Here is a 13,558-nt window from a genome sequence, read left to right on the forward strand (position 1 = left end):
ACTTGAAAAACACGAACAGTGAAATTAGTGTATACCAGTCATTTTCTTCGATATATGAGTGAATTATTTAAAAATTCCGATCGTTTATGTTTATCAAATAGTTTATGAACAAGTACAGTGATACCTCTGAATAACGGACACCAATGGGACATGAATTTTTGTCCGTTACTGAGAGGTGTCCGTTACAGAGAGGTTACAGGAATTTAATTTCTCACAACGATAATTGTATGTAGTAATATACAGTAAATACATTATGTACGATCGTCAATACGTAAAATTCAATATGGAAATACTCTATTTAGTACGTATTTAAATTACTGGGAGGGATGAAGGAGAAATTCATTTCTGTTAAATAATACTACTGTTGAGGGATGTGATAATATATTCGTATATTGCAAAAGGTAATACGTGTACAGTAATTTTCTTAAGTACATATAATTACCCTGTAAAAAATATCCATTTATTCACTTGTTATCTATGAAATTGTCGAAAAGATGCAAGACCCAGAGGACAAAGGACTAAATTTGTTAGGGCAGAGAAGATCTTTCGCATACAAGTCTTGGCCATAAGACTGACCCTGCATGAGTGTTATTGCTTATTGAAGGTTTTCTAGGATTTCCACCAGAAAGCAGTCTATTGCGGGCAGAAAAAAGAGGAATTTGAAGTTCAGCTTGAAACTATTCTGTTTGATGGTTCACCAGGTCTAGACTTATGATAGATACACTTGCGGCGAAAACACTTTTTGCCTATTGTAATATATATCACAGAAGCGAGAATAATTCCTGTCCGTTATGAAGAGGTTATTGAAACGTTTGGTGGGAAAATAGACTGTCCGCGTCCGTATCTGAGAGTGTCCGTAAAAGGGAGGGTTTTGTTCCGTAAGAAAACATTTACTTTTGCGGGGACAAAAAAATCTGTCCGTATTATGGAGGTGTTCGTTATTGAGAGGTGTCCGTTAAGGGAGGTTTCACTGTATTTTCTTTAATTGAAAGACACACTTGAAAATGTTGATGTAAATGAGTATGTTTTGTTGTGAGTTGACTATTTCCATCACACTTTTGTATAATCTTCTACTGAACTATAACTAGATAAACTGCATTCTTCAGTCATTCCGTATGGAACAATTTGGAAGTTGGACCCTTTTTGTTTGATTTTCTTCCGTTAATTCTGTTCTTTTTTTTTTTTTTTTAAATATACCACAGTACAATTAAATGTTTCTTGGCACTTTTTTTTTTTTAAGATTTGCAAAGACACTACACAAATCACTCGCACACTAACGTGGATTTTATAGCAACACAATTTTACATTTAGCGTTGATTTCAAGTTTACACATTTATCTACTCTTTGTCCATAAACATTTTTTTTTGGGGGGGGGGCGTCAATGGAATATATATATATATGAATCTGGCCAATTTTTAGAAATATTCCCTTTATTCCATTCCGAGAAATCGTCAAAAAAATCCCACAATATGGGCTTTCCCAGAAGTTAGCATCACTGAGCCCCACGGCTTTCTGAGAAAGTTTCGAGAGAATTCACAGAAAAGTTGTCAGGGCCTACAAAATCTATCAGGGGCCCTGATTTCTCTGTAACTTTGGGTGGGTGGGGGGTATTTATAAAAGTCCATATAACAATAAAAAAATACATATTCATAAAAATACATGGGGCCCACTTGAGCATTGGGGGCATGGTCGTTGCGTGGGTTGTAAGCAACCCGGGGCGAGATTTCCCAAACGCCCCACTCCCCCCAGTATGTTATGAAAAGCAACCGGAGTTTATTCTGTGCTTCTTGATTTAAATTTGGAATGCAAGATCATAATGTAAGATAAAAGAAATTAGTATTATGTCAATTTTTTAAAGTGAATGTCTTCTGTAGTTAAAACATAAAAGTTAATAAAACATAGTTTTGAATTATTGATATTGAATGCTATTCTTGTTTATTTTGAACTTGATACACATCAACATAGTAATAGCATAGAATATACAAGTAACGATGCAAATACTAAATTCCAAGTTTAACAAAATCTTCTCACAGAGTGCTGGAGAGAGTTCCAGTTCAATAATCCTAGACGATATTTTACATTACCGGTAATTTTCAAGTTCGATACTCTATCGGGAGTCCCTCAAGGATCTAATCTAGGTCCCCTGTTGTTTCTTCTTGTTATTAATGATATTTCTCTTGTGTATTAAACCTTCCCAAGTTGTTCTTTCTGCCGATAGTCTCAAATTATACTCCAAAGTAAGTTCAATTGATGACTGCGTGAAACTTCAACAGGATCTACAGAGTTCAAATATGGTGTGATAAGAATAAATTAGTCCTGAATATGTCCAAATTTAAATCTATATTTTTCACGAGGAAAGAAAATCCAATTAACTTTACCTATACAATAAGTGGTACTTCCTTGCCTACCTCAAATACTATCAAAAGATCTAGGAGTTATATTTGAGAGCAAATTAACCTCTGCTCAACACGTTGACGCAATAACGAGTAGTGCATATAGAAACCTAGGTTTAATTTATAGGATAGGACAGGATTTCTACAAAAAATCAACATTTAAAACTTATATATTTTTCACATCTGAGGTCAAAATTACAATACTGTTGTACTGTTTGGACACCAAATAAAACTAAATACTCTGATGCAATACAAAATATACAGTTTAAGTTTTTAAAATTGCTTGCATACAAGAAAACGTTTTCCACCCGAAGGGTAACTTAACTATTAAGTAACATAGTAGTAACTTAAAGTATACACTTCCGAAGTGTAACACTCCGATTTTGATCAAATTTGGCAGGTAGATACTACACACAAAATAAACGAATACTTTTTTTTATTATTTTCTGCGGAAAAACTGTTTTAGAGGGCAAAAGCCCGCACCCAAAATTTTGAAAGTTGACGCCAGAAAGGCAAAAAGAAGTGAACCGAAGTGAATGAAATTGTACAAAAATATTGTAGACGTAAAATGAGGGAATATGGGTTTCGTATTTTCCTCGTATGTTTCTCCGCATAAACAAAAACACGTGTCGATTAATTTCCTGTTTGCTGTTCATGTGCCAAATTTGAAGCAAAACGGATAGGGACACTTGAGAAACACGAAAGGTCTTATTTTACATAGGGTCTATATAATATCTACACACAATTTTATTTCATTCGTTGCACTCCTTTCTGCGCTATTATGGTAGTATTTACTTTTTTTCGAAAGGTTCCTGGACCCCAACACTGTTTTTCCATACAAAATAAAACATGCTTTATTTATTGTTTTCCAAATTGTCATACGACGTTTCGTTGCAATTCTCCATACTCTTTAGGAACTTCTGACGTATACTTACTTGCACTTTTGATATTTCGTAATCAACAGTTTAAGACGTCCGTGCTCCATTCAACCGCTTTTTTTCCAGGAAAATACGAAACCCAATTACCTCAATTTACGTCTACAACATTTGTGCACAATTTCATTCAATTCGATGCACTTCTTCTTGCCTTTTGGGCCTCAAATTTTAAAATTTTGGGTGGGGGCTTTTGCCCCTAAAACAGTTTTTCCCCAGAAAATAAAAAAAAACCGTACTCGTTTATTTTTTCCGTACTGTCCCTACACAATGTCTCGTTCCAATTCTTCATGTCCTTTAAAGCACTTCTGACATACTGTTATTAGCACTTTTGATATTTCGTGATTAAAGGTTTGGAGTTGTCCGTGCCCCACCTAACCGTTTCTTCCAGGAAAATACGAAACACATATTCTCTCATATTGCGTCTACAATATGTGTGCACAATTTCGTTCAGTTCGTTTTTTTTTTTTTTTTCCTTTCTTGCGTCAACTTTCAAAATTTTGGGTGGGACTTTTATTCTTAAAACCTTTTTTCCGCAGAAAATAAAAAAAAATGTATTTGTTTATTTTTTGCATATTGTCCCAACACAAAGTTTATTTGCTATTCGTCATGTTCTTTACACACATCTGACATACTGTTACAAGTACTTTTGATATTTCATGATCAAAGGTTTGAAGGGGTCTGTGTCCCATCTAACCATTTTTTCCAGGAAAATACGAAACATGTATTTCCTCATTTTACGTCTGCAATATCTGTGCACAATTTCTTTCACTTCAGTCCACTTGTTTTTGCCTTTCTGGCGTCAACTTTCAAAATTTTGGGTAGGGGCGTTTGCCCCTAAAACCGTTTTTCCGCAGAAAAAAACACGTATCGTTTATTTTCTGTGTAGTATCAATCTGCCAAATTTTATCAAATTCGGAGTGTTACACTTGGGAAGTGTTACTTGTTAGTAACCAATTTGAAAACTAGAAATTTTAGTTTTCAAACACTAGGAAAAAGGATATGAGTTTTTGATTTGTTGTTCTTACATAAATTATTAAATGGTAAAATTGATTGTCAAGAATTAGTTTCAGAAATTATATATTTAAATTGTTGGTTGATATATTTATAATATTAGTTACTAACAATTAACTAGAATAAACAAATAAGTAACATAGAAAGAATTACAAAAAAAATTCGAAATTACATCTGAGATATTGAGTTTCGTCCTACATTGACTTATAAAATTAATTATTCAGAATTTAAAAGTACTACTGAAAAATATTATAGAGATGTTTCAGAAATATTATGTTTCCCAACAGGTAAGACTAGAACGGCAAGCACTGGGACGTTGTATTGTAGAAAAGCAAGAACTAATATATTATTTAAGACTCCTCTCTGGAGCTTGTATGCTTTATATAACAAAATGATTAATTTCATGTAGTAGTTATATTTAGTATGTCCAGAAACAAGTTCAAAACAATTCTCAGTTAATAACTTCTGAATAATTAAACGACGTATATTTGTGTATATATAATAATGTATGTATAATGGTGTTATGTTAGATAATTATGTATATACACGACACTATAACTGGGCATTAAGTCTGTTGTGTTGTTCTTATGAAACAAATAAATAAATAAATAAATAAATTTTACTTAGGCGTAGCCTGATCAGTATTAAAATATCTGAATTAACATTATTTAAAAAAAAAAATCCTTTACCATCATAATTTGAATTCCTTGAATTTCGTTGATTTGTCGTTCCGGCGCCCCCTAGTCGCGGCGCCCGGGTCGATCGGCCCGGTCGCCCCACCCACGCGACAGACCTGATTGGGAGACTCGGGATCCCTGGCCCCGCAAGATCAGCGCCCTTGTCGGCAGCAGTGATGCAAAATAAGTTCCAGCTCAGCAAAGGCTATTGAAGTCGAAGCCACGCGCACAGCAAGCACGTGTCTTGGCAACAAAGCGACAGAACATTTGTAACCTTTAATTTCTCCGTTATAGAAGTGGAGATTACTTCCATGGATCTCTCAAACTTGCCTGCGTACAATAATGTTAAGTATGAAAACTGAAGAATGGATTGAGCGAAAAGCGTGGAAGTAAAACTGCGTTGCTGAGCAGAAGAAATAGCATGATTAAAAATTAATAAATGGAAACGCAACGTTTCTCACTTCCTCTGTGGTTCGTTTGCGAAACTAAGTGACGTTCAGTATTGAAATCGATATAATTAAACGACAGTAATTTTGTCAATCGCTCATTGTATAGTTCATCAGAACAGAAAATATGTCAAGGAAACGCAAATGAAAAGCAACAAACAGGAATTTTAAAAAAAGTTAATTCCCCTAAAAAAAAAAAAAAAAAAAAAAAAAAAAAAAAAAAAGATATTTGCACGCAATCGCTTTCATAACGTGGACATGAAACGAAAAGAATAGTAAACGTCGAAGACACATGTAATGTACGTTCCATACTGCTGACATCTCCTTTGAAACGTGAAAGAATTTGACCGAGATAGAGTGACTTTTCATTAATAACAAGGTTACACATCGAAAAAGAGGGAAAAAACATTCTGGGAAAGCAAGCGGTGTGTCTGCTGCGTCTGAGTTCTTTTGTTCAAAAAAGAAAGAACTAATTAAAGTAGGGATAAAACTGAAAATATTTTTGGAAAGCTGCAATTCCTTCAGTAGGGGAAGGGAGGTGTTGCTCTGTCGCCTACTTGACCATACAACCAAACAATTGCGGAATAAAAAGATGTCTCTCATTACATGCTTATGGCATATGGCGATAGAGCTCTGTGAGTAAAGGACAGCTCAAGAGAATAAAGGAATAAAAGTGTGGAGCAGCGTAGTGTGGTGGCGGGTGTTCAGTGTCAGAACAATCAACCAAAGAAAAAACTTTTTTTGCAACATGAGGTGTGCAGTGGATGTTTTAGTGTTGTTTCTTATTATTTGCTCTTCTGTAGTGAGTGCGATACAAAGAACAGAGGTTGATGTTTCCAATGGACAACATAGTGGAAGTGATTTACAAGAACGAGAACCTTTGGATGTTACGGAATGCTCTTCCTTCCTTGATTTCGCTTGCCTTAAAACAAATTTTGTAAACAGTGTGTTGAGCATAAACTCTGGGAAAAGCTTGACATTTCTCGATGGTTTGGTAGAAATCGAAAAGTTACCTGAAAAGCAACTAGAATCCAAAAAGGATAAGAAAGCCAAGTTGTACAAGAAAGAAGATGGGAAATTGTCAAAGCTTCTAGCCACAGAATCCTCTGGAAGGTCTATGAATGAAGATGACGGGTCTAGCTCTGGTATTTTAAGCTTTCTCAAAAGTTACGCCTTGAACTTGAATGTGTTTCCTGGATACAAGCTTCACCTAACGCAAGGACGTAAAGCGAATTCCATTTTCAACATGGAAATCAAAGAAGATAGTAACGGTAAGTTCTTCCGTTTATATTACAGCACCTACAATTTATCCTTATATTATGTTCACAGCAGTGACGTATTTATGATTTTGTTTCGGGGAGAGCTTTGCTAACTTTCGGGGGGGGGGGGGGCTTTGCCTGAAAATGTGAAAATTCTGCAAGATATTTCATATACTTTACTATAGTAAGTAAGATTTCGGGGGGGCTTAAGCCCGGAAGCCCCCCCTAAATACGCCACTGGTTCACAGGATATGAAGTTGTTATATAGCGTTAATAAATCAGTAAATAAAATCACAATAGATATAAATTGAAATTTCTACCTTTACGTTCAGTGGTGGATCTAGACGGTAAAAAACGGGGCAGCCAGATCCCAGGTTATAATAGGTGTATCATAAGTTTACTATAAACTTTCAAAATAAATAAATAAATAAATAGCTTAAATTATTTTTGTCAGTCAAAAAACTGAGGGACCTACGCCACCTGGCCCCAGGCTAAATCAACCACTGTTTACGTCTGACGTTTATGATCTTTCGGCTAAAGGAAACTGATGACAAATACGAATGAATCATTATAGCAGAATTAGTAGAATGAAAATGTGGAAAAAACGAGAGAATCCCAAGAAAATCTACGGACTCAATGTGTCACTAATTCATATGGCCCGGATCGAAGCATGGACCCCTTGCACTAGATGTGAGCACTGTACAGCTGAGCCAGCACTCCCATTAAATTACTTTATCAGATATATATTCTGCCATTATCGGCAGGTCATTTGCTGCAATTGAGAAGCTTCCATTCTGCACGGTCTTCACTAACCTCTTCGTCTTCACTTACGATTTTTCTGTTTTGAATTCGTCCATTAATTAAAGACTCGCTGTAGAAAACAATGTAAGTGACAAAAACAATAGTTACTGTAACAGTAGAGACAAAATATAGTAAATTGTGGCCAAGCGTCACAAAATAGAAAATGCTATTGCTTAGAAATACAACCTAGCATATAACGGAGTGAAGCTATGTATGAAAATCTAACTAAGGCATAAACGTATTTAAAAAAATATGTATATAAGTGAAACAATTTCAAAATGGTACTTACATTGTTCTCTGCAGCAAGTCTTGAACTGTAGTATTCTTCGACCCCTCCCTCTCTTCCTGTCACCACACCCTCTTTCACGTCCCTCAAGATACTATTCCTTCTTATAAAATGTCCGAACCAGTCTGTCTTTCTCTTCTTAATAAAATCTAAAATTATTCTTTTCTCCCCCGCCATTTCTAACACTGTCATTCGTTTTCCGCTCGACCCAGCTGATTCTCTCCTTTTTTCTCCACACCCACATTTCAGAAAGCTTCGAGTCGTTTCTCATCATTTCTGCGTAATGTCCATGTTTCTGCCCCATACAGTACGATGCTCCACATAAAGCATGAGTCTTTTCCTCAACTCTTTATTTCAGATCCCACAAAACAATATTCTTTTCTTCCTAAAGACTTCTTTCGCCATTCCTATCCTTGCTTTTATTTCACGTTCACATTTCATATCATTACTAATAATATGCATTTAAATTACAATAATGAGCTCCTTCGTGGCTAAGCGGATAGCATACGCGCCTTTAGCGCGGGAGACCCGGTTTCGATTTCCGGCGAGAGCTGATGTGGTTCGGATTCCACGTTAATCAGTATATCTACGTCTCATATAGCCTTGCTGCTGAACGGGATGTTAAACTCAACTCATCATCATTAAATTACAATAAGGATTTAAAGTAATTGTTAAACTTATTATTTTTTTTAAAACAATTGCATCTGTATTAGCTTCATAGTGGCTCCGCGTAACGTAGTCGCTAACGCTCCCGCATTCGGTGCGAGCGGTCCCAGGTTCGATTCCCGGTGGGACCACTCGGTCGAAAAAGTGTAACACGCTTTTTCAGGCCAGCCAACCTGAATGAGGTTTTCCTGGGTTTTCCTCACTCACACCAGACAAATGCCGAGGTGGTACCCAACTTATAGGTCCCAGGCCGCTTCCTTCCTTCCCCAATCCTCTCTTCCTTCCCTTTCCTCGGATAGTGTGCTCGCCGAGGGACGTCTTCCCTCATACGTGAGGGGCTAAATGACCATAGATGCCGAAAGCCCAGACATCTAAATCCTAATTTTAATCTATTAGCTTCATAAATGAGTATCTATTTCGTAATTTAATCTTTAGTTATTGCTAACGAATAAAAATACCTTATATTTAACAAAACCTAGTTTTTAAAACACACTTCTAGCATTATTTTAATTTGAGTTTTGAAGTTTCATAATTTAAAGATATCCTTGCTTCTTCCTGTTATAAGAGTACTTTAGGAAATCATTTTATTACTTGCATTCGATAGTAACAATGTTCAGTTAAGTATGAAATGTTTTCCATATTTTGAACTTCACTCTTATACGAACATGACCTTGGTTACGCTGGTCTTTCAAACCAGATTCTTCCGAGACCTAATTTCATCGAAGTGTGTTAAAAATCCAGCAACGTTACTATTTACAAATATTGTTTCCATTGATGTTTGGACAGAAGCAAGCAAACAATACACAAAAATAAGTTTCGCTCTGTTGAGCATGAAATACATGAAACTATAACGGGAATGCCTCAAATACAAACATTGTAGGCAATAATTATATTAAATTTCATGCTGCTTTAAGATTCAATCATGTAATTGTGCAATTTAGCATAATTATTAATCACGCACAGAGGTAAACACTTTATTATTACATACAGTAGCTTCGTGTTCAGTTATGAATATCGTAATAATTTGATGGGAAATGTACGGGAAGAATGCTAGCTTGCCCCCTGTTGGTCTAGTAGCCAGCGCGTGCACCTTTGGTGCACATGGTCCTAGTTACGATTCCCGATGGGGAAGCACATAAAAGTAATTTCACAATATTTCACTTTAATCACTCATGGGACCGCGGTGGCTCCTTGGTAGAGCATTCACCTCTGGTGCATGGGGTCCTTCAAGTTCCAAGGGAGCTTTGTGGTGGACAAACACCGTGTGCGTGGGTTTTCCTCGAGGTTCTCCCATTTCCTCCCACTTTCTTCATTCCACCATTTTATTCATTTCTCATCACCCCGTCTCCTTTAGCCTAGCCACCATAACGCGGGACGTAAAACTTAAAGGTTGCATTTCATTTCATCACTCATCCGTATCCTTTAGCGTAAAGAGTATAACTGTGTTACGTTAAGCAAAAAAATAAATAAATAAATAAATAAATAAAAAAATGCTTCCAATGTTTTAGTAAAAACAAAATAGGTACATTCATGTCCAAAATGATTGTCGCATATCTATAACTGTCTTTTTGTGAGAATATAATTTGATAATGATTTTGTATTGTACTTTTAATACTGATACTATGTGCATAACGGGAAATGTATTTTTGTCGTAAATTTCATAGGAAAAGAATTATAAATACGAAAATTAGAATGAGTAAAACAAAGTGTTGTTAAACGGACAAGACAGTTTTATTTTCGTTTTATTATTCGTAATTTTATTGTTCTTATTTACTGCTCTTTTGACATGAAATTTGCCATATACATGTCTTTACCGATTATACACATACTAACATTATATGAAATACCGGACGAATTCGGTATCAAATTGTATTCCTGCAAAAATCTATTTATAGACATGCGACAATAATTTTGGACATGAGTGTACAACCTACTATATCTACATTATTCATTGAATGTACCCAAGTATTAATCTTGTTTCCTAATTAATAATTGTACAACCAAAAAATAAACAGACTTGAGATGTTAAAATAATATTCCTTTAATTCTAAAACTTATTAAAGATTTTAATTTATTAATCTTTATATTTGAAATATTCCCAAGTTATTCATGCTTCAAGAAGTTGGTCACGCTTAGAATACATCATTATTATCATAGGTATTCTGCCGTTATTGGCAGGTCACTTGCAACAACTGAGAAACTTCCGTTCTCCATGGTCCTCCGATAACCTCTTCGTCTTCACGTACGATCTTTCTCTTTTGATATCGTTTATTAATTGTAGTCTCCTCCGCTCTCCCCTTCTCTTTCCTGTCACCACACCCCTTTAGCACGTCCCTCATGATACCATTCCTTCTTCCAGTGTCCCAAACAGTTTCTCTTCCTCTTCCTAATAACATCTAAAATTGTTCTTTTCTCCCCTACCATTTTGAACAGAACCTGATTCGTTTTCTGCTCGACTCGTCTAATTCTCTCCACTCTTCTCCACACCCACATTTCGAAAGCTTACAGCCTTTTCTCATCATTTTTGCGTAATGTCCATGTTTCTGACAATACAATACTTCACACGTGCTGCGGTGGCTCAGTGGTAGAGAGTTCACCTCTGGTGCATGGAATCCCTGATTCGATCCGAGATCGCTCAAAGCGAATTTTGTGGTTGACAAACACCTGTGTGTGTGTTTTCTCGGGGTTCTCCCGTTTCCTCCCATTTTCTTCCTAAAACCATTTCTTTCGTTTCTCATCATCATCGTCTCCTTTATCCTAGCCGGTATATCTGTGGGATGGAAAACTGAAAAATTTCGTTGTTTTCAATATTCCATACGAAGCATTTTATAAGCGTAAAATACAACTAAGTTTATTTATTTATTTATTTATTTATTCACATTTTGGAAAGATGAAACTGAGTTGATCACTATTGATTTTTCAATCGACAATATAATAGGTACTCCAAATTCACTATAATGTAGTCATTTTTGTTATAAAATATAAAGGGATAAAGATAAGAATCCTAAATCTGAAAAGAAAATCATTATATTTTATGCGTATTTGATATTACGTGCGGTGGACAAGGGCCCCCAAGCTCATGTGAGCTCCCGCATTGTATTTATGAATATACAATATCTGACATAATTTGAATGCAATTTGTCTTAAAAATCCTCATATATGCCTTCTGCATTTGAATGGACCCCCCCCCTAAATTTCCAGAGAAATCGTCGCCTTTGGCGCTGGGTGTTGTAATTACTATTCGTAAAGCTTGAACATGCATTATTGGCAAGCCGGGGGAGGAATTATGATTAAAATAATCCCTCGGTGGGTAAACATTAACATGGTGTTCCTCGGATTGTTTGCTTATGTGCATCTTAACTCGTTGGAAAGTCATTCTTCAGGCCCGTTATTGTTACAATTGAAGCGACAAAAGTACGAACAAAATTGTAATCAAAATTATGCACTTTGTGTGTATTATATATTATGCATTATATAATAAACCAGAAACTATATTCTGAACAAATATCACAAAAATATAGAGTAGTTGGTAGTTTGCTTCATGGTGAAACGCGGCGAAAAAATCTAACTGAATTTAAGATTTTCTACAAAAAATTTAATTTTGGTTGGAGATGTATTGTTTTGAAAGGGAAAAAAAATATTTGTTCTAAAAAATAGCCTAAATACTGCACTGGCGTCTCTGGCATGTAAAATTTGGAGGGGACATCACAGAAAGTTATTTAAACGGTATTACCCAGCCCAACCTGCTTATTATCTTCCGTTCCATTTGTTACCTTTCTACTTACCTTCACCGACCTCCTAAGGTATATCAAGAACTCTGTTATAAACTTTTTCACAGGTTGAATATTATATTCCAAATAAATATAATTATTATTATTTATATTTATTGTCGTTAGTAAATAAATTAAATTAGAATAAAATATTGAATATTTTGTACTTCAAAATATTGGGGAGACGCGCCCCCCCGCCAGAGACGCCCATGAAATACTGCATAACACACAATATCCAAAAGAGTATAAACTACATTTATAAAGGAAGGTAGTTAAATAATACAAAAATGTTTCGAACTACTGAAGTAGAAAAAAGAATGAAATGAAATGAAAACTTTAAGTTTTACGTCCCACGTTTATGGCAGCTAAGCTAAAAGAGACGGTGATGAGAAATGAATGAAGTGGTGGAATAAAGAAAGTGGGAGGAAACAGGAGAACCCCGAGGAAACTCACGTACACAGTGTTTGTCCATCACAAAGCTCACCTGGTACGAGTTGAGATCGAACCAAAGACCTCATGCACTGAAGTTGAACACTCACGTGGATTTGTACAGAGACTGCTTTAGTTAAGTAGTAAAGTTCTTACCTTTTTAGACTAGAACTTCAATCTTCTTACGTTTTCTCAAAGAGTTTCAATTTTTTTTATTATTTCAACTGTATTATCAGGCTATTTCCATTATCTAGTCACTTGCTTACTGTTTGTAATTTCTTATCTAGTTGGAAATGCAAGAAAATCCAGTAGTAATTACTGAATAATGAATGAATGTTACTCTCCATTCCCCTGCCCCCCTCCACTTCTTAGCTTCTGGTTCGTTTCCCTCATAAAAATAAGAATTTAACACACTTTTGGGTAGAGATGCAGTACATAATACTATAAGTTACACATATGATTACTCTTAAGTACGTTACATATAGGTCTACGTTGAGTCTGTTTTTGTGATTTTCTTGGTTCATTGTATTATAAAATTCCATTCATTCATAAACTGATTAAACAAACCAAGAAGCTATTGGCTTTTCTCACAATAGGGAAATCTTGAGCTCACATTCTGCAGCTGACATGTTGATCTAGGTTCAACCATTATTTTCTTTCAGTCCTCAAGGTTAACGCTGAGCTGGTGATTTTAATTATAAGCTCTAACTGAATTTCTCCCCCCCCCCCATTTCAGAATTTCTTTCTAATTATTAATGTTTCTAATGAAAAATGTGTTCAGTATTTATAGTGAACTCATTAATAAATTGTGACATTCCTCTGTAACTATCTTGATCTCAAACTTAATGTCCTCTTTTCGAGTTGAGTTGAGTTGATTTTGAGTTT

The 13,558-nt window shown here is 35.4% G+C and overlaps 1 protein-coding gene across 2 annotated transcripts in view; it reads left to right on the plus strand.

Moving 5' to 3' along the window:
* Nucleotides 1-5,888: 5,888 nt before the first annotated feature.
* The window catches only part of LOC145672842 (uncharacterized), a 32,800-nt gene continuing 25,130 nt past the window's right edge, over nt 5,889-13,558 (plus strand). Inside the window, exon 1 of one of the 2 annotated variants that reach the window (XM_081741994.1) lies at nt 5,889-6,733. In XM_081741994.1, coding sequence (XP_081598120.1) covers nt 6,211-6,733 — 523 coding nt within the window. In that variant the 5' untranslated portion in view covers nt 5,889-6,210. The remainder of the gene's footprint in view (nt 6,734-13,558) is intronic. The other variant, XM_081741993.1, reaches the window with a different exon arrangement.

This window comes from Thermobia domestica, chromosome 16 (genome assembly GCF_964235325.1).
Source record: "Thermobia domestica chromosome 16, izTheDome1.hap1.1, whole genome shotgun sequence".
NCBI classification, from domain to species: domain Eukaryota; kingdom Metazoa; phylum Arthropoda; class Insecta; order Zygentoma; family Lepismatidae; genus Thermobia; species Thermobia domestica.